The 24,818-nt window shown below is 39.1% G+C and overlaps 1 protein-coding gene across 3 annotated transcripts in view; it reads right to left on the minus strand.

The window, feature by feature from the left end:
* Nucleotides 1-24,818, minus strand: part of LOC127648028 (myocardin-related transcription factor B-like) — a 51,219-nt gene that overhangs the window by 13,340 nt on the left and 13,061 nt on the right. The window contains exons 1-8 of one of the 3 annotated variants that reach the window (XM_052132592.1): nucleotides 16,717-16,905; nucleotides 10,832-10,958; nucleotides 6,205-6,270; nucleotides 3,951-4,006; nucleotides 3,648-3,723; nucleotides 3,386-3,547; nucleotides 3,006-3,184; nucleotides 2,581-2,718 (exon numbers count right to left, since the gene is read on the minus strand). In XM_052132592.1, the coding sequence (XP_051988552.1) occupies nucleotides 2,581-2,718; nucleotides 3,006-3,184; nucleotides 3,386-3,547; nucleotides 3,648-3,723; nucleotides 3,951-4,006; nucleotides 6,205-6,270; nucleotides 10,832-10,958; nucleotides 16,717-16,782 (870 nt within the window). In that variant the 5' untranslated portion in view covers nucleotides 16,783-16,905. Of the gene's footprint in view, nucleotides 1-2,580; nucleotides 2,719-3,005; nucleotides 3,185-3,385; nucleotides 3,548-3,647; nucleotides 3,724-3,950; nucleotides 4,007-6,204; nucleotides 6,271-10,831; nucleotides 11,058-16,716; nucleotides 16,960-24,818 lie in introns of those variants that run through there. The other 2 variants (XM_052132593.1, XM_052132594.1) reach the window with 2 other exon arrangements.

The following is a 24,818-nucleotide window of genomic DNA, read 5'->3' on the forward strand; positions in this document are numbered from 1 at the left end:
TATCGCCCAGCCCTAACTTCAGTGATGAATGCGACTCTATGCAGGAATGACATCTGCTTCTGTGATATTAAAGGAAAAGGAAGTAATTTCGATCCTCCAGGGTGTCAACCCTCGCCAAAGCTCCAGGGCCAGATGGGCTCAAGGGAAGGGTCCTGAGGGAGAGTGCTACCCAACTTGGACCCATCTTTACCCAGCTATTCCAGATGTTCCTCAACACCAGCTTTGTACCCCAGGCCTGGAAAATGGCAACTATTGTCCCTAGGCCTAAACACCTCTATTAAGCAAATGCATGGAGCATATAGTGAGTAAGAGACTCATGTCCTAAACAGCTAAGCTCATGGATCCCATGCAGTTTGCCTACCGAGCCAGCCAAGGATGCTACTCTTACTCTTCTAGATAAAGTAAATGGTCACCTAGACAAGGCAAATACATATGTCCGTGTAATTTTTATGGATTAAAATACGGTCCAGCCCCATCATCTCCTGAGACTCCTATGTGACATGAACGTAGGTTGCAGCCTTGTCCTGTGGATCAGGGAGTTTCTAAGAGAGAGGCCTCAAAAAGTCTATTAATAACACCTTCTCTGACTGCATTGTACTGAATACTGGCATTCCTCAGGGGTGTGTTTTATCACCCCTTTTATTCTCTATATACATAAATGAGGTCAAATACAATAGTAAAGACCTCACACTTATAAAGTATGCTGATGACATGGCCCTGGTTGCCTGCCTGCAGGAATTCACCAGCCCTTCCCACCTCTAGCATATCGATCACATCGGTTTGACAGCAGCTTCCTTGACATTAATATCAGTAAAACTAGGGAGCTGTGTCTGGGAAGTAGGATGGAAGCAGACAGCATGGTGCCTGTCTTTAAGCCAGTCACTATGAAGGGACAGGAAGTGGAGCAGTTCGTATACTTAAAATATTTGGGAACAATAATTGACAATAAACGTTCCTTTCAGCCTAATGCAGATTATATTTATAAAAAGGCATGGCAGCGGCTTTCTCTCTTCAGGAAACTGAAGAGTTTTAATGCCAGCAAACACACTCCAACTATGGTCTACAGGTCACTCACTGAATGTGTTCTCACCTTTAACATTGTTTCCTGGTATGGGAACCTCTCAGTTAGACACAGGAATAAGCTGACCCAGGTGGTCAACCAGGCCAGTAAGATCAGGAGACAAACAACTGCAACTCCAGAACCTCTATAATTGGTCTCTTACTAAGGCAACCCAGGTCTACAATGACCCTACTCACCCCCTTCATTCATAATTTCAGATGATACCATCGGGCAAGAGACTCAAGGGCCCATTAGTCTGGAAGAATGGGTACAAAAAATTATTTGTGCCCTCTGTGGTGGCTATTTTGAACAATAATATACAAAAAAAAACGTCTCCTTCAGCCCATTAGCACGGTTTCTATTGGATATGTATTTTAATGTATTTTATGTATTTCAGGTTTTTTTTATTGTTGTCCTGTGCAGCCAGAATGCCGAAGGCAAATGTCCATTAAGACAGACAATAAAGTTTTCTAATTCAACAAGCACTCAGTCCAGCCTCTCTCAGCCTCTTGCGGACAGTCTGAGCATTAATGGAGGGATTGTGCGTTCCTGGTGTAATCCTGTACCTGTCCCGCAGGTGTAATATTCGGATGTACCGATCCTGTGCAGGTGCACAGTGTCTGCCACTGTGAGGACGATCAGCTGTCCTTCCTGTCTCCCTGTAGCACTGTCTTAGGCGTCTAACAGTACGGAAATTGCAATGTATTGCCCTGGCCACATCTGCAGTCCTCATGACTCCATGCAGCATGCCTAATGAACGTTCACGTAGATGAGCAGGGACACTGGGCATCTTTCTTTTAGTGTTTTTCAGAGTCAAGGTTTCTTTTTTTGCTCAGTTTATACACACATATACATTATATATATATATCAACATCTATCGGCATAGATTTTGGAAGATAACCGAAAGCTCCAAAAAGCAATTATCGGCACCAATTAATCAGTGAAACAATATATCTTTACAATGAATACCCATGTTTGCATGTTTTATAAAGGTAAAGTGAATCCTTTGACCCCACTAAGTCCACACAACTAAAACGACCAGCATAACAGCAAGGTCACCAGCATATCTTTTGCTTTGGATGCTGTACATGTATGCTGGTGTTCCCACCAGGCATCTTAACTAGCTAAACCAGCAATAATTCCTTGGTCAACCAGCTTGACCAAAACAATTCTGCTGTTCAGCCAACCACAACAGTTAAGGTTATGTGTGGTCCACCAGCTAGACCAACATAAACCAGCTTGGACGAGCATGGAAATTCACACTGATCTAATCTCTTCACAGCCTATCTGTTGATTTCCTGTCTAACTCTCAGCGGATTTTTTGTGAACCACTACAATATATGTTGAGAAATTACAAAGCATTCAATCTCAATACATTATCAAAATGATCAGTTTCTCAGTCTGTGTGATGTACATTATTATCTAGTTTGAGCTGCTATTGAGAAATTAGCTGGTAATGAAGTGAATCACTGACCATTATCTATGACAAGTAAACAGTGTGGTTGGGACATATGGTTTACCTTCACAAGGGTTGGTCCGGGTTTAGTGGGAGTAGCAGCAGTTACTGGCTGAGTGGCAGTCATTACACGACTGTTTGCTTGATCTTCTACTGACGTTCTACTCAGGAAGTCTGTATACTGGGTTGTAGGTGGACAGAACTGAGATAAAATTAGATTAAAAACTATGAGGACAGGAAGATAAATATAAATCTAACCAATGGCACAAGGCTAATTTCTGAATAGCTGCTAGAGGAAAAATAGATACTACTTAGCCCTTCTGGAAAGATGTTTCAGTGATAAATTGCTTCATATGGTTTAATGAAAGCAGTCTTTATATCAAACCTTTTTATCAACAGCTAGCTGTAAATAATAGCACACTGAAGTTTCATTTACAATTATTAGTCACTATACTGGATGTAAATGGAATGGCTTGTTAAGAGGCTGACCTGCAGGTTGGAGCCAGTCAGAGGCGATACAGAGGAAGCATCAGGCATTCTAGCCTCTATAGGGGACGATGCAGAGCCCTGAGACTCCTGACTAGCCGGTTGCTCTGGAGACAAAGCGTCACTACTGTCCTCATCAAAGTTATAAACATCCAGTGTCTTTGGGTAGTTCACTTCTCCAACTACAGTATCAAGAATAAAAAAGAAGAAGAAAAAAACAAAACAAAAAATAGAAACAGAGCAAAACCAAAATAGAACAAAACCAAACATTACACCAGAATATTACAAAAAAACATAAAAAAATCCATGCAGTTACAGATGTAATTTCTCTAATTGCTGTAAATCTGGTAAGCACAAAAATAATTGAACAAGTCTTTATTTACCAATGATGGCCTCTTTGACACTTGAGTCAACAGGAAGTATGTTCTTCTCCACCAGTTCCAGTGGTCCAGGCCTCTGTGCAATCTTCTCATTGAGATCATCGGCTATACGTGCCCTTTTCAGTTTCATCTGAGTGGCCTGCAAAGAAGGCTCCGCCTGGGTTTCTGAAAAACACAAACAATTTCAGAAAATATTATAGCCTCGAATCACATGCTGGTCACTAATAAACAAATGTGCTCTGACAATGCTAAATAAGTTGCTTACCTTGCAGGATGTGCATACGAACCAGTTCAGCACGGTCAGGTCTGCTGTGAATTTTATGCTTCAGGAAATTCTCAGTCTGTATATTGTGAAATTGCAAAAAAAATACAAATAAAACTTGAGTGAACATGTCTCAGCATGCAATTATGGTCCTTACACATTCAGTTATGCAACAATGCATCCAACTAATTAGTGATCCTTCCACAATCTTCCACATTTTAAAACTTGCATAGGACCATTGAAGTATCATTTGTCAGTTAACTAATGAAGAATGTAAAGTGTAAGAAGAATATTTATTATTCTTACCCTTGCCCTCTCCAGACTTCTGACCTGCTCATGAAAAGCTGCAGGAGTCTTCAATGCTGGGAAAGAGCAAAATTATGTCATTTATACAAGACAAGAGAAATTATATCTTTATATAATATTTCATCTTTATCTAATACCTGTTTAGACATGTTTATCCAATACCTCAAAGATCAAGTAAAGCATTTAAAATTGTTGACATGATTCCAACAGCAGCACTCGGAAAACCTCTTTCAAACATTTTGCAGTGGCATCTACAAAACATCTGCTTAAAGGAAACATTAAGCAATAGTGTCCTAAGGGCCTAAGATTATCTTATTTGTTAAATTTAATTTAGAATGTCAGCATTTTGATGGACGTCAGGGAACCAGTGCTTAAAGAGATAGTTAAGCCAAAAATGAAAATTCTCTCATGATTTACTCACCCTCATGCCATCCCAGATGTGTATGATTTTCTTTCTTCTGCAGAACACAAATTAAAATATTTAGAAGAATATTTAAGCTCTATAGGTCCTCGCAATGCAAGTTAATGGGTGCTCCCTGGCCAGTAGGGGGCGATGTGCAAAAAGGACTCGAATCACCAAAAACAGAAGGAGAAAAGTTAAAGTAAAGTGAAGATTGACTGAGCACAGAGAATTTATAGTAAAAAAAAAGGACTTAAATATGAATCATTTTCACCCACACCTATCAAATCACTTCAGAATATATGGATTTAACCACCAGAGTCATCAGGAGTACTTTTATTTGGCAACCATTCACTTGCATTGTATGGACCTACAGAGCTGAGAAATACTTCTAAAAATATTAATTTGTGTTCAGCAGAAGAAAAAATCATACACATCTGGGATGGCATGATGCGGAGTAAATGATGAGAGACTTTTCATTTTTGGGTGAACTTTCCCTTTAAAGGGGTATTTTGCTCAAACATGAAAATGTATCCTCATATTGTTTCAAACTTGTATGGATTTCTTCCATTGAACACAAAAGGACATGATTATCAGAATGTCGGCCTCAGTCACTATTCACATTCATTGCATCTTTGTTCCATAAAATGAAAATGAATTGTGACCAATGACAACAGAATTTTCATTTTTAGGAGAACTATCCCTTTAACGAATAAATACAACGTAGAAATAATTCCGATATGACTATTTCTGTGAGCGTTGAGTTTTCATCTACATAATCAACAGGAAATAAGCACTCTACTCATTCGCATCCAGACAACGGGGCTGTGTTTTGATTAGCCAAGCTATATATTGATTTCTCTTCTTTGATTTGTCATATCACCAACCAAACCTTGCCTCTGAAACAGTCTGCTAACTACATGAAAACTAATATATAATCCTGACATTAATATAATAAAAGTGACAGTTGCACCAAAATTTTAATTATTGACTAAGGCTGTCAGTCCCTAACATTCTGCCTAACATTTACTAAGGAAAGAAATAATGTCATGCAACTTTGGAACAACACAAGAGTACATTTTATTTTTAAGAACAATCCCTTCAAAGAGTTCAATTATTGGTCTTTGTGAAAGAATCCAAGCCATTAGGCATTGACTATAAAGCCCAGGAGGCAACTGCAGATCTTGCTGAAAAAAGTGCAAGCTCAGTCGCTGACTCACTCTTTTTACTGTTGGAGCTTGGACCGTGACGTTAGGGGCCCTCTACAGACAGCAAGCACTGAGAGAGCAGGACATCTCCCGCTGCTCCAGACAGACATAAGTCACACCATTGGTCTATCGCCACTTTCTTATCAGTTCGTACACACAACAGCCGCTTTCTTTTATTAGAACTGCTCTCCTTACCAACACTCATAACTTGGTCCATCACTCCACTGCCATCTACAAAAAACTGTACCTGTTGGTAAATGTGCTCCTCTTGACTCAGAGTAAGCATTTGTGCTCTGCTTAGATGATGGAATTATGAGCAAAAGCAAGAATGTCCCTGCTGAATAAAACATAAACAAGCCAAAGATGGTTTGCTTGTCTTAGCTGGTTTAAACTGGTCTCCCAGCCAGTTTGGGGTTTGCTGGTTTGGGGACCAGTAATTAAAGACCTTTTGGCTGTTTTAGATCTTTTGGCTGTTTTATTTATTCAGCTGGGGTGTGAGACTGTGTGAATGACTGTGGAAAAATTAACAAGGAAATAGAACATTTGACTAAAAATAAAGTCAGGTATGCTAAATTTGTCTAAACATAACAGTTCAGACATTAATCGACAATTAACCATTCCGTATCCATGAAGCATGCATACTCACGTGGCATGATGCCTTGCTGTGCCAGCTGCTCGCGTGTGCGCCTCTGCTGTAGTCTGAGCTGCAGCACTATGGAGGAGACAAGAAACAGAATTTAAGATTACAAATATAACATGTGAGTTTCACACTTCAATTATTGCCCAAGACAGCACGAGATACAGCGTCATGAGTGCATCCCAAAAAACCAAACACAAGCTCCAGACCCAATTACTCATTATCAGGTTCTTCATCCAGGGTTTAATGGCATTAAATTAAATTCCCTCCAGGTCCACTGTTAAATCTAATCAGTTGACCTTACCTAGATTTTTTAAGCCAATCAGTTTGCATGCCTTTACTGGATAAACATACTTATTTGGTTCAAGTAAAGTGAAATTAATTATTTAAAGTACTAATAACTAGCTGCAAATAAACGTAACTCATCTATGATTAAAATATCATTGTTATTTAATTATTTAAATTGAGTTATGGTGCTTCTTATACAGTACAGTATAAAGGGAAATTATGACTGAACTCTAGGTTAGCATTATGGCACATTGAATTCTCCTCAGTAATTCTCAGTGCACTTTACTCTGCACTTTTATAAAGTACAATTGAGTAGAGAAGAATTACTTAAATATAACAGGCTCCAAACTCATCAGAAGTAACACTAAATCACCCTAATGGTGACTTCACACGAATCATAACTATCAAACAGCTACAAAAATAACAACAAAAGTCATAAGAATTAAAACTATATCCATTATTAAATAAAAATTATTATTTTACTACATAAGTTCCCTTGTTTTAACCAAAAATACATAATTTATTCAAGCATAAGGGCTTATGGGTGTTCCACACAGCCACAATTTTGTCCTAGATAATTTTGAGTTAGTCATACTAGAAGACAAAGTTTAAAGAACAAATAAACAAAAGAACACAGTTTTGATTGTGATATAACATTTTAAGTACTGTTTAATTAGGACCACTTAAATGTTCTATTAATGACAACTTTAGGGTTTAGAGAGCAGCGGCAATGTAAAACTAGTAAGAAAAGTAAAAAATAAGTTGAGTAAACTATTTTGACTTTGGGAGCGACCACAGCCAGATTCATTCCCTCCTAAATTCAGATCAGTATTCAATATTAAAAATAAAACTAATGGTCCTTTAATGGCTGAATCTTAAACTATTACCACTTTCCAAAATATGTGGTAACAGCCTAAAATACTAAGTTAATTATCTTTACTCTAAGTCTTAAAGGGGTCGCACTCCAGACAATTGGGCGGATGACATTGTGCATTCTAAAATACGAAACAATTGTTTTCTATGAAGCTACTCACACCGCCGCTGCCGCTCGGCATCTGTCAGTGGCGCCCAGCTAAGTCTACGGAGGCTGCTCAAATTTCTGCCGTGCCACAGAGCGCAACTCGCATATTTTCCATAAAATTCGACCCAAATCATTATCAAAAGGACATAGATTGCTTTGTTCATTCTTAAAGAAGTGATTTTGTGTGTGTGTGTGTGTGTGTGTGTGTGTACTGTTTGCCACCTGAACCGCATCGGCATGCCCTGTGTTTGATACCTGTGCCGTGTCCCAGCTACGACGCGTCGTGGCACTTCTCATCCGGTACACGACCACCTTTACCCAAGAGTGCTACATTATTTCAACCCCATCATAGTAAGTCCAGACTTCAAATAATTAAAAGAAATATAATTCCAACACAATTTGTGCCAACACTGTTATATTCAATATTTTGGGGTTGAATGCTTCAGGGTTACAAGATTTATGTGTTGTAATGTAATAGAAGTATCAGATGGAACAAAAGATCGATAGTACTGACCTTAAACGCAATCATACAACAGACTGCTGTTTATAAAGAGTGATCAACAACAGAAAAGCTTCCAAAGCACATAAGTGGGAAAATAATAAACAGTGCAGTGGTCCTATCAACTTATTACAATGATGTCATCTTAAGTCTTGGCTGAACCGTCTCCCTTGCATGCACTGCCCATAAAAAGCAAGGTGCTTAGAGTTTAGCTTTGGATGAGGAAGCACTGATTCATTAAAACCCAAGAACCTCAAAAAGACTGTGAATGCCTGAGTGAAAGGATGATATGCATTATACACAGCCTATAACACCTTGGCCAGTGCTGAATGTTACTCTAGCATCCCAATAAACTGCAGATGGGGCTCAGTTTATACATTTATAAACAAGCAAGCATGGACATGTTTGTTCAAGAGAATAACACGGCTCCTCTGCAAAATATTTGAAAAGGACGATGACAGTTGATGGTGACAAATGGCACGGTGCAGTGTGGAACATCCATCCCCGCAACCCCCGTCCCAACCCTTCCGCCCATCAGCAGCACTGGGAGCAGAGAGTGATTCTGATTGGGTGCCGAATGAGGCCTAGCATACCCAGTTCTGCCGAGCTCCCAGGAGAGCGACCATTCTGTCTGACTCACCCCTGCTAAAATAAACTGGGCTGTTGTGAGAACAAGGCCTGGGAAACTGAAGATTTAAAAAAATGGCATGTGTGGAACACATCCATTCTCCATCACAGATGGCAGCTGGGTAAAGACCCAGTACAGACTAAAGGGTGAGTGAGTGTATGTTTAATGCCCCCCAAACCCAGAAGCTCAGAACACTCTGTCCCCGTGTTTTAGATTATGAATCTTTGCAAGGAGGTTCTGTAGTGGGTTTCAATATTCAATATATTAAATATATTAAAGCAGTTATTCATTGCATCAAGATCAGTGTGACCAGCAAGTGGGTTTTTCAAAGCAAAGTTGCAAATGAAACCTGATGGAAGAGGGGCATTTTATTGGGAAACAAAATAATACCATAATTTATCTTCAGAACAGAACCTGTGGTACATGACATGCCTGCAGTCATCCTAATGTTTGTTGAGCTGATCTCAACCCTGATGTTCTTTGATAAACCCTGGCTGACCTTGTATTATTCAAGCTGGCTCCAGAGCTCACCCTCAATTTTTTAAATAAACAAAAGGCAGCTTAGATCGCTGGGTTTTACTAAATCTCAAGATTCAATCTCATGTCCCCAGACATTTTGGTAACACACTTTACAATAAAGTTCTATACATGTAAGTTAATGCATTATGTATCATAACAAAAAATAACATATACAGTAGGCTATAAACTGTATATATCATTTATAAATCTTGGTTAAAGCAATTTTATAAATATTTAATCAATGCACTATTGTTCATTGTTATTTCACAATGCATTTAAGGGCTAGATTACCCACAAATATTATTTCTATCACGTTCATTGTATGGAATAAGATGCAATGAAAGTGAAAGGTGACTGAGGCTGAGGCTGTTATTTTGCCAAACATCTCCTTTTGTGTTCCACCGAACAAAGTTTTGTAGGTTTGGAACAACAGAAGGATTAGTAAATGAAGATTTGACCCATGTTAATATACACAACTTTTCATGTTAAAAATGTTGATAACACTTTGCAATAAGGTTTTATTTGATAACATTAGTAAATGCTTAAGGTATCATGAACTAACAAGGACCAATCTATTTTACAGCATTTATTAATCTTGGTTAATGTTAAAGTTAGTTTACAATGCATTAGCTAATGTTAATATACAACTTTTCATTTTAAAAAAGTATTAGTATGTTGAAGTAATTAAGATTAAACAAGATTAATAAGTGCTGTAAATGTATTGTTCATTGTTAGTTCATGTTAAATCTTGTGTTAACATTTGAAATCTTATTGCAAAGTGTTACCAACTTCTTTGATAAGCCATCATAACTGGACACTAGGAACATAAATTAAATGAAGAGGCTTTGTTATGGCTAAAGAGCCCATTAACTCTGACTAAACAGGGACACTAACCTGTGCTTTGTTGACATTACTGTTAAGGAAACATAAAGAAACACATCCAACTCCAACAATGACTGTATCTTCATAGCTGCTAGCAAAACTGTGTATTATGTGAAGAGATTAAAGACTAATGTATGTTACTTCAGGTCTGAGATTTTGATAAACGAATACACCCTTTGGTTTACAGTGATGAGAGATTGGAACTACCCCAACAACCAATAACTCATAGACAAAACTCTCATAACTTAAGCCATACATCAATAGTACTGAAGGCTTCACTGATATATTTTGTGTTCTCAAGTCTTACTAAGTAAACCTGTAAAGAAGAGGTACTCCCATAAAGCAGTAAAAGCAGATTAACATCCTGAAGAGGCATGATAAGAGTGCCAAACGATTAACTGAAGGATGAGGTAATGTTTGGGTGTGAGTTTGAATGAAAACCTGGATGTTATTTAACAAAATGTGATAAAACGGATGTCAAACAGCCAAAAGAGCATCATAACCATCATCATTATTCTTATCTATAAACCCTATAATCATTGCAATACACAAACTTTGGTACCCTGTTGTTCCCTTAAGGAGCTACTTCTACCTGATTTACACAAGATAACGTTTGTAACTACTCAATATGATCTTCTCAACATATGTTCCAGTGATAATTACCAGCAGCACTTCCAGGTATTCTTTCACTCACACATTTGTTTCAACATCACTGTTGTAATGCATACTCACATGCAAGGCACAATTTCTCTATATCCACATTGGAATTTCAAAATGGATTTTAATGAATTAGATTTACCCCTGCAGACATTCAAGGTCTCCACCTCAAGGCAGGCCATGGAGCTGAGAGACGGATCAGACAGTGGCCGTATCTGGAGTCCCATGGATTGTTGTGGGAAATGAGGACGGAGGCAAAACAGCAAGATCTGAAAGGAAAATCCCCAGCCTGAAGTTTGATTCCAGCCCGTTCAGACAAGTTTCTTAACCAGCTCTATCATTAGACCGCTTGTGTGAGTGTTTGTGGGTGTGTAGTTCTCAGAGGAGTGAGCGAATGTGTGATTTCTCTGCAGCGCTTCAGCTCAGGCTCAGTCATTGGGTGAAAGGAGGGGCGGTACTAAAGCTTCTAGCTGTTAACCCTCAACAGCACTGATCATTGTGTAAATACTATACTTCAAAAGCAAACTGCATTCTAGACATTAAAAAGGATTACATAAAAAATATTCACATAAAACCTCAATTCCTTCCTAAATTGACATGCTTTTTTTGTGGACCCTGAATTTGCAATTTTTGTTTTCGAAAAATTAAGATGACGAAAACAAAAAGCCTGCAGCCTGGGCATATCAGTGTTTGTCTTTGTCACTCATGTGGCCATAAACAGATCATATCTAGGGGTTACAGATGAGATTTCACATTTCACTGTTTCCCACTGGAGTTTCAGCAATCTTCCTTTCTGATAGAGCACTGGGTGTCTCAAGGGATTCAGTGCAAAAATACATTAAATTTTCAGTTATTCAGCTTATCTACATTCAGCGCTCTTTCATAGTCACTAAAGATTAATATTGCCAAGTAAAGAAAATATTGAAACAAATTGTATCTCCATTGGTTGAAGTGATATCCGATGGAGACAAGGTCTTAAGCAAAATACTACATGGAGCCCCTCCACATCCATTCTTTATTCTGCTCTCGGCTGCACTACATGATGATGAAAAACTCTGAGTGCGCGTGTGGCTTGCACATCTAGCTACAACTCTCTCCTTGCTTTTCATTCTCCCTTCCCTCTCGTTCCACAAGGGGGCCCCCTATATCTGTCATATTGAGCCATGAGTGCTGCCCGAGTCTTACTGGCAGCTTTTAGTATATTTAAAAAATAAATAAAAATGCCCTTGCGTTGCGGGGCTCCCAGTGGCTCGGGGGCCTGAAGAGGCCACTTATATTGCTTATAGCTAGAATTAATCATAACTGATTGTGATTAGTGAATTTTTACAAATGGCATCATTCACTAAAAACTATTGCATTTGAATGTTGTTGCATCTATGCCCCTAAATGTCAGTATAAGTACAAGATATCATAAACAAACATGTACTGAAATGCACCTTATAATCAGAGTAATTACTAACTACTGTACATGCACAGGGAGGCCCATTAAAGCCAAGAGAACATTACAAGAGTCATCTGCTCACAGGGTCGCTACATTACAAGGTCGCTCTGCGCTGATACACTTTTAAAGGGTTTGTCGTTTGACATTTCTTATATGCAACACAAAAAGACAATGCACAATCAGAGTGTGTTGGCCGACTTTGTAGACGCACCAATGTGATCTCTAAAAAAAAATTATTAAAATGTTCACTTAAAGGTCTACCCATTTTTAAATATGTGGTTACATACTTGCCTTGTACCAGGAATGGGCACAAGTACTCTGAAATAACAGCAAAATCGATCATGAAAATAGTAGCAGCGGGAGCAAATTGTTTTCTCCCAAATTCTTTTATTTTGGATCAAAATCCAAGGACAACTACAGTATACAAAAATATTCCACAAAATACAATATTTTTAAGTTGGTTGTTGTAGTCTGCTGCATCCTCCAAAGCCTACATAACCTCTTAGTGCACAACTTAACTGTGCTGTACAATTTGCAATCAGCACCAATTTCTTGAATGTGCTTGCGCTGTTGCCTTATTTAAATAATTACTTAAGTGAAACGGGCACAAAATCAGAAGTTCCACTACAAATAATCATTTTCCAGACTTGCAGAATCTCTGTCATGGTCCATTTTTATCCATCATGTTATTTTTATTTCCCAAATAAGTATATAGATATATGTCATTCAATTACATTTTATAGTCTTGATTAACTTTTCCATTAAAAAAGACAAATCAAAGGCAAAGACTTTGATACAAAGATTTACCTGGGAGCAACTTACCTAACGTAGTAACTCAGCTAACACATATGGCATGCTATTGATGCTTTAACAGTAATATTTTAGGCCTATATCATATGTCCATCCATATAGGAATCAGATAACCTGTATTTGGCAAAACAATTTTACAAATAATATAATTTAAAAAATAAAATAAATAATACATAAAACATGCAAGTTCTATTTATTATTTTGCAGAGCTGGGGAATGTTACTTTAAATGTCCACACAGCTGCGTATACTTATACTTATGATAATCACTCAATGCCAGGACTAATCAGATAATAATCTATTTTATGAACAGAACTCATATGGATGCTGGGCCTCGATACAAAAAAAAACTGTGAGATGTGACGCAACAGCCAAAGATCCAGATTGACCTCACAGTGAATTTCAGAAACAGCAGGTTGTCTGCTCTTTAGCTAAAATTGGTCGGTGCTTTCCGAAATTCACAACACTGCCCCCAGTGGCCAAAGCAGAAAGTGTTGTTGGGCGTATGGGCCCCTGAAGCTCCATTTTCTTGGTGAAATGTCTACAGAGGGGCACCAAAAGCGAGTTGTGAAGAGTGTTGTTTTCAGCTGTATAAGTAGTAATACAATGAAGAAGAATGCATGTTTTATAAACTTTACTCCTAAATCTAACCATAAATGGAGTAAAAATGTAACGTTAGAGGAAAAAATAGAACCTCAGAATCAACGTGGTGACTCACGATGATTCAATGTGAGATCCAAACCTGGGTCTCCCAAGCTGCTGACATGTGCATCAAGTCATGCCACAAGGGAAGGTAAACACGCTGGTGCCGATGCACTGACAGTGAGTCGGCATAATGTGGCCGATCCTAGGATACAAGGAGTATTGGGAACTACATGCTGAGCTCCCGTGTGATCAAGTTGCTGGATCATCCATTTGATCAGATCAATACAATGCAAAATTATTTATACCGTAATTTCCGGACTATAAGCCGCAACTTTTTTCCCACGCTTTGAACCTCGCGGCTTAAACAACGACGCGGCTAATATATGGATTTTTCCCGCTTTCAAATTGTATTTAAAAAAAAAAAAAAAAAAACATTCTGTGACGTGCTCAGTTTTTTGCCGGCATGAAGCTTTCATTAGACCAATGAAATTGCCAAACGGGTTAAGGTCAAACAACTTTTTTGTTTACTGTTTAGATTAAATCGAGCGCGCTCAAACTTCCCATCATTCTGATTACGGTAGTCATTTTGTCACCCTCAAGACACGGAGAAATGCATATGATGCAGCTTTCAAGTTGAAGGCCATTGATCTGGCTGTTGGAAAAGTAAATAGAGCTGCTGCACGGGAGACGTTGGAAACAGCAGCGTGATGAATTGGCTCAGTGCAAAAAGACAACTAAAGCTGAGGCTATTCAACTCCGACACCGAAGGAGATGACTTCAGTGGTTTCATGTGCACAAGAGGAGGAAGATAGTGACCAATGACTTTCTTGCTAGGCTACTGTTTACTGCTAATTATTATTTTTTTGTTACAAGCCGTGTGTGGCAGCGGGGGCGTGGTCAAGCGCCCGTCCGGGAGAGAAAAGCGGTAAGGGCGCTTACACCTGAGCTAATGTCTATCACCTGTGTCTAATTTCAGTAAGCGTGGGGAGAGCGGCATAAAAAGGCAGCAGAGAGAGTGAGTGAGTGACAGACAGACACAGGTCAGTCTAATGTTGGCGCATAGAAGACCAAGAATTGAGAAACTTTATAAAATTGATTGTAAACATTGCTGTGGCCATTAAAAGCCTTACCTGGAATGTCAAGTGCCCTGCTTCACGTGTCCTTCTTGGGAAAACTGTCACACTGGCACCAGTGTGACAGTTTTCAGCACTTGATGTAAGCGCCCTTACCGCTTTTCTCTCCCGGACGGGCGCTTGACCACGCCCCCGCTGCCACACCGTGTTTCGTTAAAGCCTATTTATTTGTGTTACAAGCCGTGTTTCGTTAAAGCCTGTGTAAAGTTCATTTGTTTCAATGTACCGGTAGGCACCTGCGGCTTATAGACAGGTGCGGCTTATTTATGTTCAAAATAATATCTTTTTTTTTAATTCAGTGGGTGCGGCTTATATTCAGGTGCGCTCAATAGTCCGGAAATTATGGTACTGTTTTAGTATACAGGAATTAAAGGCATTGAATAACGTTTTCTTTTTTTTGGAGGGCAGACAAACTTCTTAACGTGACTAAATATTTAAAGTCATGTTAAATATTGAAGTATCTGAGTGAGTCATAGTTTCAAGTCTATTTCAAGGTAACATGTCGCATATAAATGCTAATTAAAACAAAACGTTATGACGAGAGTCCAGTTGTGGGAGCTGAAATACAAACATGCCTGATGGGGTCTCTCTTCCCTAAATTAACCGGCAGGCCCGAGGACATGGTTACATTCTCATGGGCAGGAATGTGTACAGGGAATGGGACATAAACCTTTTCTGTAGTCAACTCGGTTTGTAGACGGAGAGCTATCGCAGGGTAGTTGGACATGGTTCACTGCCAGACTGTCCACTGGACCAGCCCTTTTGTGCCATCCCATTAGGGCTCATATACAGTAAAACATTTCCAGACAGAAGATTTGGCCACTATTGTGAGAGCCAGACAGAATAGGCAATGAATATGAAGGAAAGATGATAATATCACAGTGAACAGCAAGTCTTTAACCTCATGTTCTGTTGAGACCAACTTAACTGTTTTTATGTTTGAGGTATGTATACAAATAATAACCGAGTATTGAAATGTATTTCTTATTTCCCCTTGAAAATGTTCATCAGACCTAATCGAAAACCAGTAGGATAAAAGAAATCAAAATAAAACACTGACATTTCTGTATCTCTCCAGTGTTTACACAAGTCAGAGAACCTCAGTATGTACAATGATTCATGTTTTATTTCGGAGGCCTCTGAGACCTCAAACAGAACAAATTTTAGATGGATGACTTTTGACGCATGCTATCATATTAAACATTATTTATAATCAGCTCTCATAAGATTACAAAAAGTCATGAAGCATCAACATGATACATAAATGGAATAGTTCACATGAGAAATTGAATTGTTTTTAGCGCAACAAAGCGCAAGTTCTCATGTGTATACGTGAGTCACTGTGAACACGTTTCTCTCATGCATTCATGAACGTGAAACAGATGTTAAGATTTTCACTTAAGAAGGAATTTAATATTGGGTTGTTTCTCACCAACACCTATCGGATGCCTTTAGAAGGTTTGGAATATGATGTACAAGCCTCATAGTGATACCTTTTTAACTTTCTTAATCTTTAAAGCAGGTTTGGAGAGACATAAGGATGAGTAAATTATGACAGAATTTTCATGTTTGGATGAACTATTCCTATAAATGTTAAATATACTTTTCAAGCCTAAATATTGTCATTGCCATTTTTAAACCTCAAACAGAATACGAGGGTCAAGAATTCAACGCAATTTTTCAGAACCGTAAAGTTGAATAGCAGTAACTGTTTTTGACACAAAATCTATCACATTAGTTTACCAGTCGTACACCCTAACATGAGCCAAGAACACTTTGGAAAAGACTTAAAGGGAGCGCTTAAGCTATGATTATATTTTGGCTTTCACTCGCAATTCCTGTGTAATTCCCCACATCTTACCACAAACAAATTACTCAACAGTCTGGCAGGCCTTATTTTCTCAGTGTCAAATCAGGCGGCAGTTTAATGGATGACAAGGAAATAGGAGCCTGGGAGTGGAGTAGTGGCCTGAGAGCACGGCCAAATGGGCCTACTCACCGTTCTTGCGCTCTTTAATGGGTGGAAGGCACTGAGTGGGCAGCAGAGACAGTTCCTCCAAATCATGGGTCACCGCTTCACTCCGTGGGCTCGGCACCAGGACCCCCAGTGTGACAGAGGCTCGCTCCATTCCCAGACTGTTTCGAGGCTCCATATCTCCTCAGGCGTAGGGATAGGCGAGGGTCTCTTTCTGGAAACTACCACGGCTAGTGAGCGGGACTGGTGGAAACCTCTGACGGCAGTCTGCCAAAAAGAAACAAAAGGCTTTCAAGTATTTAACAGTTTTTACAAATATTAGAAAGCTCTAATGGATTTAAGGTTGAAACTCCTGTCATAAAATACTTACCCTCATGTTGTTCCTACTCCTTTCACTTTCTTCCGTGGAACACAAAAAAGAAGGAAAGCTTAGTGTGTTCCATTGGAGAAAGATAGTCATATGGGTTTGGAACAACATGAGAGTAAATGATGACAGAAGTTACTATCTAGTGGGTGCACTATCCATTTTAACAAACCTCAACAAGAACAAGGTCAACAACGTAGCTCAGCTGTTCGTGTATCGCTGACTCACACTGATCCCTAACAAAATATGTAATAAACCCACAAGAAAAGGATGAAAGCAGGAGACAGTAAACCCCAGAACTGCTCTTATTCCACAGAGGTTCCTCTAAATAGCATATGTGAAATGTGACCTGTCAACCTCCTCAAACCTTTTACTATACACTCCCATGTATTTAATCAAATTACTTTGACGGTCTTCCTGGTAAACCCTATAAAAACTCTTAAATCCTTATGGCTGATATACAGTATAAAAGTGTAGGTTCTATAAGTCTTGCTGTTGATCCAATCCAAGACATGGTATATGGGAGTATATGCAGGCAGCAAGTCTGGGCCAGCTGTTTAATGTGTTATTCTAACAGATGCTCCCTGTGCAATGTGATCTACATCATGGTACTTAAGACAAGCTACTTAAGACAAGGATGTCTTTTAAGTCTAATTTAGCAATGTACTGCACTAGAAAAATATATGTTTACATAAATCAAAAGACATGAAGATTTATGAAACAAACATTTTAAATGAACATAGGGCTATATAAAGAACAAGGCAAACAAGTTTAAAAACTTGTCACAGCAGGTTTATGATCAAACATACTGGGAAAATATATGTAGCTATACATTGGATGATTTAGACAAATCAAACATGCCGATTTCTTCCCATATAGCTTAAGCCTCATTCACACTGCCAGCGACTTTGTCGCTAGTAGGTGTTCCTTCTGATGTCACTTTAATGTTATTGGTGGACTGCACAACTGGCCATAGATTTAAAAAATCTGACAACAGATGAGATTTACTGCTGGTATATAAATATGAATGAATAGTTAAATATGCACATGATTGTATTGCCACAATGGAGAGTATTTGGTGCAGTTTTAACTGTTCGTATGGTGAATGGCCTAAGGGAAGAAACTGTTTGTGTCTGATTGTTCTAGTACTCAGTGCTCTGTAGCGGCAGCCATAGAGCAACAGTTCAAAAAGGAGGTGTGCTGGGGGAATGAGGTGCAAAGTGATTTTTCCAGCCCTTTTCCCACTCTGGAGGTGTACAGATCTTGGGAGGGTGGGAATATGAGTACCAATATTCCGCTCAGCAGTCCGGACTATCCTTTGAAGTCGCCTGATGTCTGACTTGGTAGCTGAACCAAATCAGACAGATAATGAAGAGCAGAGGACAGACTCAACGACTGCTGAGTAGAACTGGATCAGCAACACCTGTTGCAGCTTTAATTTCCTCAGATGATGAAGGAAGTACAACCTCTGCTGGTTTTTTCACAATGAGGCAATGTGGGTGAGTAAGTCAGGCCGGATTGCTACCTGGCCTGAGTCGGGCAATGGGGGTATATGTGTGTGTGTGTGTTGGGGTGGGGCATCTGGGGGAGAATGAAAGCAATCAGCCGGGAGAAAATGTAGCCGGAGCTGAGAGAGAGAGAGAGAGAGATGCAGGAAGCCTGTTTGTGCATGTGCGTTTTGTTTATACATAGTTGGCTGAAAAGCAGTGCGTGTTTTTGTTTTTGTTATACACTGAAAAGTGTTTATTAAAGGTCTGACGTGGATTGTTCACATGGTCCCTGCTTCCTCCTTTCCACATTGAAAACCTGATTTGTCACACAGTGATGTTCTTTAGGTGGGCCAACACAGTCTCTCAAATGACTTCATGACCACAGACATCAGGGCAACAGGTCTGTAGTCACTAAGTCATGCAATCTTGGGTTTCTTTTGGGTAGGGATGATGGCGGGAGTTTCAAGCAGAGGAAGCTGTGAAGATGTGTTGAAGATCTGTGTGAAGATGGGGGCCAGCATGTTGGCACATGCTTTTAGACAAGTGGGTGAAACACAGTCTGGGCCCTGCGCTTTTCTTGTCTTTTGTTTCCAGAAGACAAAGCACACATCCTCTTCACAGATCTTAAGTGCAGGTTGAATAGCAGGAGGGGAGGGGAGGATGGTTGCAGGAGGTGTTGCTGTTAGTGTGAAGGTCAAAGCAGGAGTGGGGTTTGAGACTGGGCTTTTCATATTTACAGTAAAACACACTCAAGTCGTCAGCCAGTTGTTGATTCCCTACAGTATTGGGGGTTGGTGCCTTGTAGTTGGAAATGTCTTTCAGGCCACTCCACACTGATGCAGGGTCATTAGCTGAAAACTTGTTTTCCAGCTTTTCAGAGTAGCTACTTTTAGCCACTCTAATCTCCTTTGTCAGTGTGCTTTTGGCCTGATTAAACAAGATGTTTTCCCCCCACTTCTGTAAGCATCCTATTTGGCCTGACAAAGCTGCTGAAGTTTTGCTGTAAACCATGGTTTGTCATTGTTGTATGTTACATAATTCCTTAGTAGGAATGCACATGTCCTCAAAGAAACTGATGTATGTCTCAGTATCTGTCCAGCTTGTCCAGGAATTTTCCCTGCCTCACAAGCTGCTGCCTGTCCAACAGAAAGCTGGTAATCCACTAACAGATAGACATGGGTACAGAGAGTTGGTTTAACTTAGTCCGGAGAATAGCTGGGATGATTGTGTTGAAAGCCGAGCTGAAATCCACAAAAAAGATTTTGCGTAATCAGTGCGGTCAAAACAGGATTGTAGTTCCAGCTCTGCTTCATTTGTCTATCTCTTTACAGCCTTAACTACAGGTTTAGCTGATTTTAGTTTCTGACTGTATGTTGGAAGAAGATGAACCAGACAGTGATCAGAGTCCCAAAGCTGCTCTAGGAACAGAGCGATATGCATCCTTTAATGTAGTGTAACAGTAATCCAGTATATTTCTGTCTCTGGTTGGGCATGTAATGTACTGTTTGTATTTGGGCAGTTCACGTGTGAGGTTTGCTTTGTTAAAATCCCCAAGAATAATAATAAGTCCGGGTGTTGTTGCTCCGAGTCTGTGATCTGATCAGCCAGCAGTTGCAGCAATATGCTCACATAAGCTTGTGGAGGAATGTAAACACTCACCAGAACAAACGAGGAAAACCGGTGATGAGTAGAAAGGCTTACAGTTGAGGAAGAGCACTTCTATGTTAGGGCAGCACATCTTCTTCAACACGGTTACCTCTGTACACCAACTTGCACTGATGTAAAATCATGTTCCACCGGCACTCATTTTCCCCGATAACTCTACGATGCGTTCAACTCTGAATAGCTGAAAGAATGGCAGATATAACATGCTGTCCGGAATTTTTTCACTCAGCCAGGCCTCCATGAAGCACAGAGCAGCAGAGTTAGCATAGTCCTTATTTGTATGGGTTAGAAGAAGTAGTTTGTCTGTTTTATTAGGAAGAGAGCCGAGATTCATTAGATGTATGCTTGGCAGCGCGGTTTGGAAGCCGTGTTGATGCAGAAACTGACTGAAAAGACATTACTAAACACAGGACAAAAATAAAAAATAAAAAAAGCAAAAGAACTGGACAGCTCCACACTGAGGTGGCCATCCACAGTGCCATTGTATGCAACTGAACAGTGAAATCCCTTTTAATCCATATCTTCAGAAGCGATATGACAGGTGTGGGTGAGAAACAGATCAATATTTAAGTAATTGTTTGCTTGAAATTCTTCTCCCTGCCCAGTAGGGGGAGATATGCATGAAGGATGTGAATCCCCAAAAACACAAGAAGAATCTGAAAGTGAAAGTAAAGTGGAAATTGACTGAGCAGGGAGGATAATTTACAGTTAAAAAAGTACTTAAATATTGATCTGTTTCTCCCCCACACCAATCATATCGATTCAGAAGACATGGATTTAACCACTGGAGTCTTATGATTACTTTTATGCTGACTTATGTTATTTTTGGAGCTTCAGAATTTTGGCACCCATTCACTTGCATTGTATGGACGAAAAGAGATGATAAATTCTTCTAAAAATCTTAATTTCAGTTCAGAAGATGAAAAAAGTAATACACATCTGGGATGGCAAAAGGTTAATTAAATAATGAGATTTATTTTTGGGTGAACTATCCCTTTAAGCTGCAGTGCCAGTGTAGTTCTAACAATCACTCTTCTATGACTTTACAATGTTACATTGCTTTAAATAAATTTCATTGGCTGTGGTTTTGGCCATCAGTGGGGGACTTTTATATTTCCATAGTTTCCAAGTAAACAGTTTCAAGGTTAAGAGATCTGTCAGTGGTACAGTGAATGCAAAATATTTGGACAATAATGCCACATATTAAAATGTACAAATGTAATCACATTATGTAAGAAAACAATCATACCAAGTGGCATTTATTTGAAAGAAAGGTAACAAGCACACTTTTCAAGCAAAACATTTCACAAACAGTTGGTTCAGGTCAGAAACTGAGGGCTTGAGGCAAAAATGCACCAGCAAAATGACAAAAAAGCCTCCAAACTACAAAATGTGGGGGCAAAAATTTCCCTGTAGTAATTTATTCTGTTTTTGTTATTTATTTATATACAACAGTTAGTTCTGGTCCTCGAATCTGATTGGACAAGCAACGTTCGATGAGCACTGATGGTCTGACAAAATCAGCACTCGGAAGCTTCACTGTGTGTATCACTCATATTGTATTTGTGCCATTCTAAACTAAGGCGTAAGAGCAGTGCAGATCTGTTAGGAGTTACAGTCTTTATTTTTGAAATGACATATGTTAGCCAGCAGGTGGTGGCAAAAGATTATTTTTGTGTGTAATATGAGCCAGTTGGTGACGTAAAGTGAATCTGTTAGTCATTGTTTACACAAACAGCACTCTGTGATCGCTCGTATTACCGCTACATTACATAAGCTAGGACATTGCTTTAAACGGCTTTAATGAACAATTTCAGGATTAAGGCTCATTGCAGCTGAGAGACACAAAGGACTGTTTGATTAAAGAACTCGAGGCGCTTACAGAGTATCCACATTGGATACACACTGTTTAAAATGGTGGGGGACATCGCTGTTTCTATAGTGAATGACTCTTGCGTGGTTATTAAGAAATAGGGAGAAATACCCCCGCTTGGATGCTATTTTTCCACTGAGAAAGCTGACCTTCAGAACGCTGACAGCATCTCTGCTTGGGTGTGGCAACAGGTGATCGCACACGCTCCGTCTCTCTCTCTCACACACACACACGCGCACACACCCAGCCACCCATCCTTGTTTATCCAATAACTTGTTAGAAACAGCACAAGCCATGATACTATTTCTGAAGGTATCTTTCTGAATTATTAACATTATTAGGATTGGACGCATCATTTGTTTTGAACCAGCACCGGCAGATTCTGATTCATCATGTAATAAAGTAGTCCCATGCACAAATGCGTTTTTATGACCGTACTAATTTTTTTTATATCACACAATCTACTTGCATTTTAAGGACATACTGGGCTGAGATATTTTGTTGTACAACATGTATTACACACTTGAAGTCGGCGGCTTCAAAATTCTGATTTCAGGAATGAAAGTGTGTAATATATGTTGTAGAGCAAAACGGCCACATATCGTCAAGTAATGTTAACCAGACCTTATTTTACTCATAAATCCAAAACTTCCATTATAAAACCCCATAGTAAAATCCAGAGGGAACCCATGGCGAATTAGACTTTTTGTTCACCTACAAATTGCCATCACTGCTGAACAGTTCAATAGTTGTGACTGTTTATGATTTAAATGGTTAGAAAAAAAAAAGTTGCCCTCAGAAACGTAAACAATGCCCCTGAAAATCAAATCCAGGGGGGAAATCAGCAGATGAACAGAACAGATGAAAGAGAGCTTAAATCTAAGTCTAACAAACAATCTACTCCTTCACCTCCTTCATCAGAATAGAATCAAAAGAGGATCCTGATAAACAAAATATAGTCTGTTAAAAAATAATTTGAATATGTTGAGGTTAATTTTGTTTGCTACACCAATGAACTCAACGGACAAAGAAGGTTCTCTTAATTCAGAAGTGTCTAACTAAATTGAGAATGTTTTGTTGCACTATGTCTGTCTTGAAACAGAAGTTTGGTTCTGTGTCCAGAAGGTTGCAATTCAAAGACGCAGTATAACAGTTGACAGATGACTGATAGGAGCTAGGGCTACAGGTTTCCTGGAATGCAAATGCTACTGTCAAAGACAAATCCTACTCTTGGCTACTTCTCCCCTCCATGCCAAGCCAAAGACAAAGTGGATCTGGCTTGGCAAACCCACAGCATCTGCTTATTCTGCCCTGAAAGAGACTTACGTCTGTCTGGAGGCTCACACGCAATCAAAAATGATTTTCTCTTCGTGGAAGGATGGAGCTTTGCCTCTATTAAAAGTGATGGCCTGGACAAGTAAAAAGATTCAAGCTAGTGTGTAATTTTTTTATTCAGCTTTAAAAACTTTTAAATCAACCATTACCCTTTAGAAATGTAATCTATTATCAAATCAACAAACTGTAAGAAACCAAGCTGCCTTACAAAATCGCTGTAACACAGTTAAAGGATAGGCAAGGAGGAGGCGAGAACCGGCTTGTCAACATAAATCATATTTAATTAAACTCAAAACTCAAAGCACAAACATAAACACACATGACGGACATGTCCGTAATTCTCTCTCTCTCTCGAACAATCGTCACCGGCCGCCTTTATCCCTCGCGCGCCTCATCAGGCCGATTGGGGACCGGGCGCGCGCTATTCCGACCCGGCCCTGCCCCCCTCCGCTCCACAATCGCTAAGTATTATAAGTAATCCACTACAAAGCATTGGGAGACAAATAACTGTTTTTGTCTTCAGAGAGAACTCTTGCTTCAATGATTCCTCAAACAACACCCACCATCTTCTCATGGTGATCTTTTCTCTGAAGGCTTGAGTTCTGCCGAGTTTATGGTGAGAACATGCAAAGGCACATCTCTATGGCCCAAGTTTCTCAATGCACCTCAACCACCTACTGTAAGAGACATTATGACATTAACTTGACACAAGTGGATCATCAGCCTACCGTTTTATCTGGAGAAGTCTACGTTCAGAATTACTATCCCTAAATAAGCTCTTATGGCATTCATACAATGATAAAGTGGTATAGAGAACTTCGTGGTGTCGTTTATAAAAGACTCAAATTCAATGCATTAAAACTCTGCATGGCTACTGGGCCATATTTTGATTAGTAGGCCAGAAACCTTGTTAACTAGTTTTTACTTGGAATCCCTCAGTAGATGGTGCTATAGTCCTCATTCAATATAACAATGTACCTGCCTTTAAAACATTGCATGGATTTTTTAATCTTTTCTTGGACAACAGTCTAAAAAAAAAAAAGATTATAAAATAAAAACATAATATAAAAAACTAAATAAATAGAAGTCAAAATAAAAAAAATATAGGCCTAATAATAATAAAAACCAATAATAAAAACTCAAAAAAATTCAGCAATCATGCAATAGGATAAAAATAATACTTCATAAATAGATTCACCACTGCATATTTATCATAACTCACAGTTCAAATAATTAAATACTTCTTAAATGCAAAGGACAGTGGGATTTAGTGGAATCAAACCAAATCAAATTTGAAAAAGTTTACCCAAAAATGAAAAATCTGTCATCACCTTTATGTTAATTCAAACCAGACTTACTTTCTTCTGTTGAACAAAAAAGGCAATGTTAGGCAGAATGT

Source organism: Xyrauchen texanus, chromosome 8, assembly GCF_025860055.1.
Source record: "Xyrauchen texanus isolate HMW12.3.18 chromosome 8, RBS_HiC_50CHRs, whole genome shotgun sequence".
Lineage (NCBI taxonomy): Eukaryota > Metazoa > Chordata > Actinopteri > Cypriniformes > Catostomidae > Xyrauchen > Xyrauchen texanus.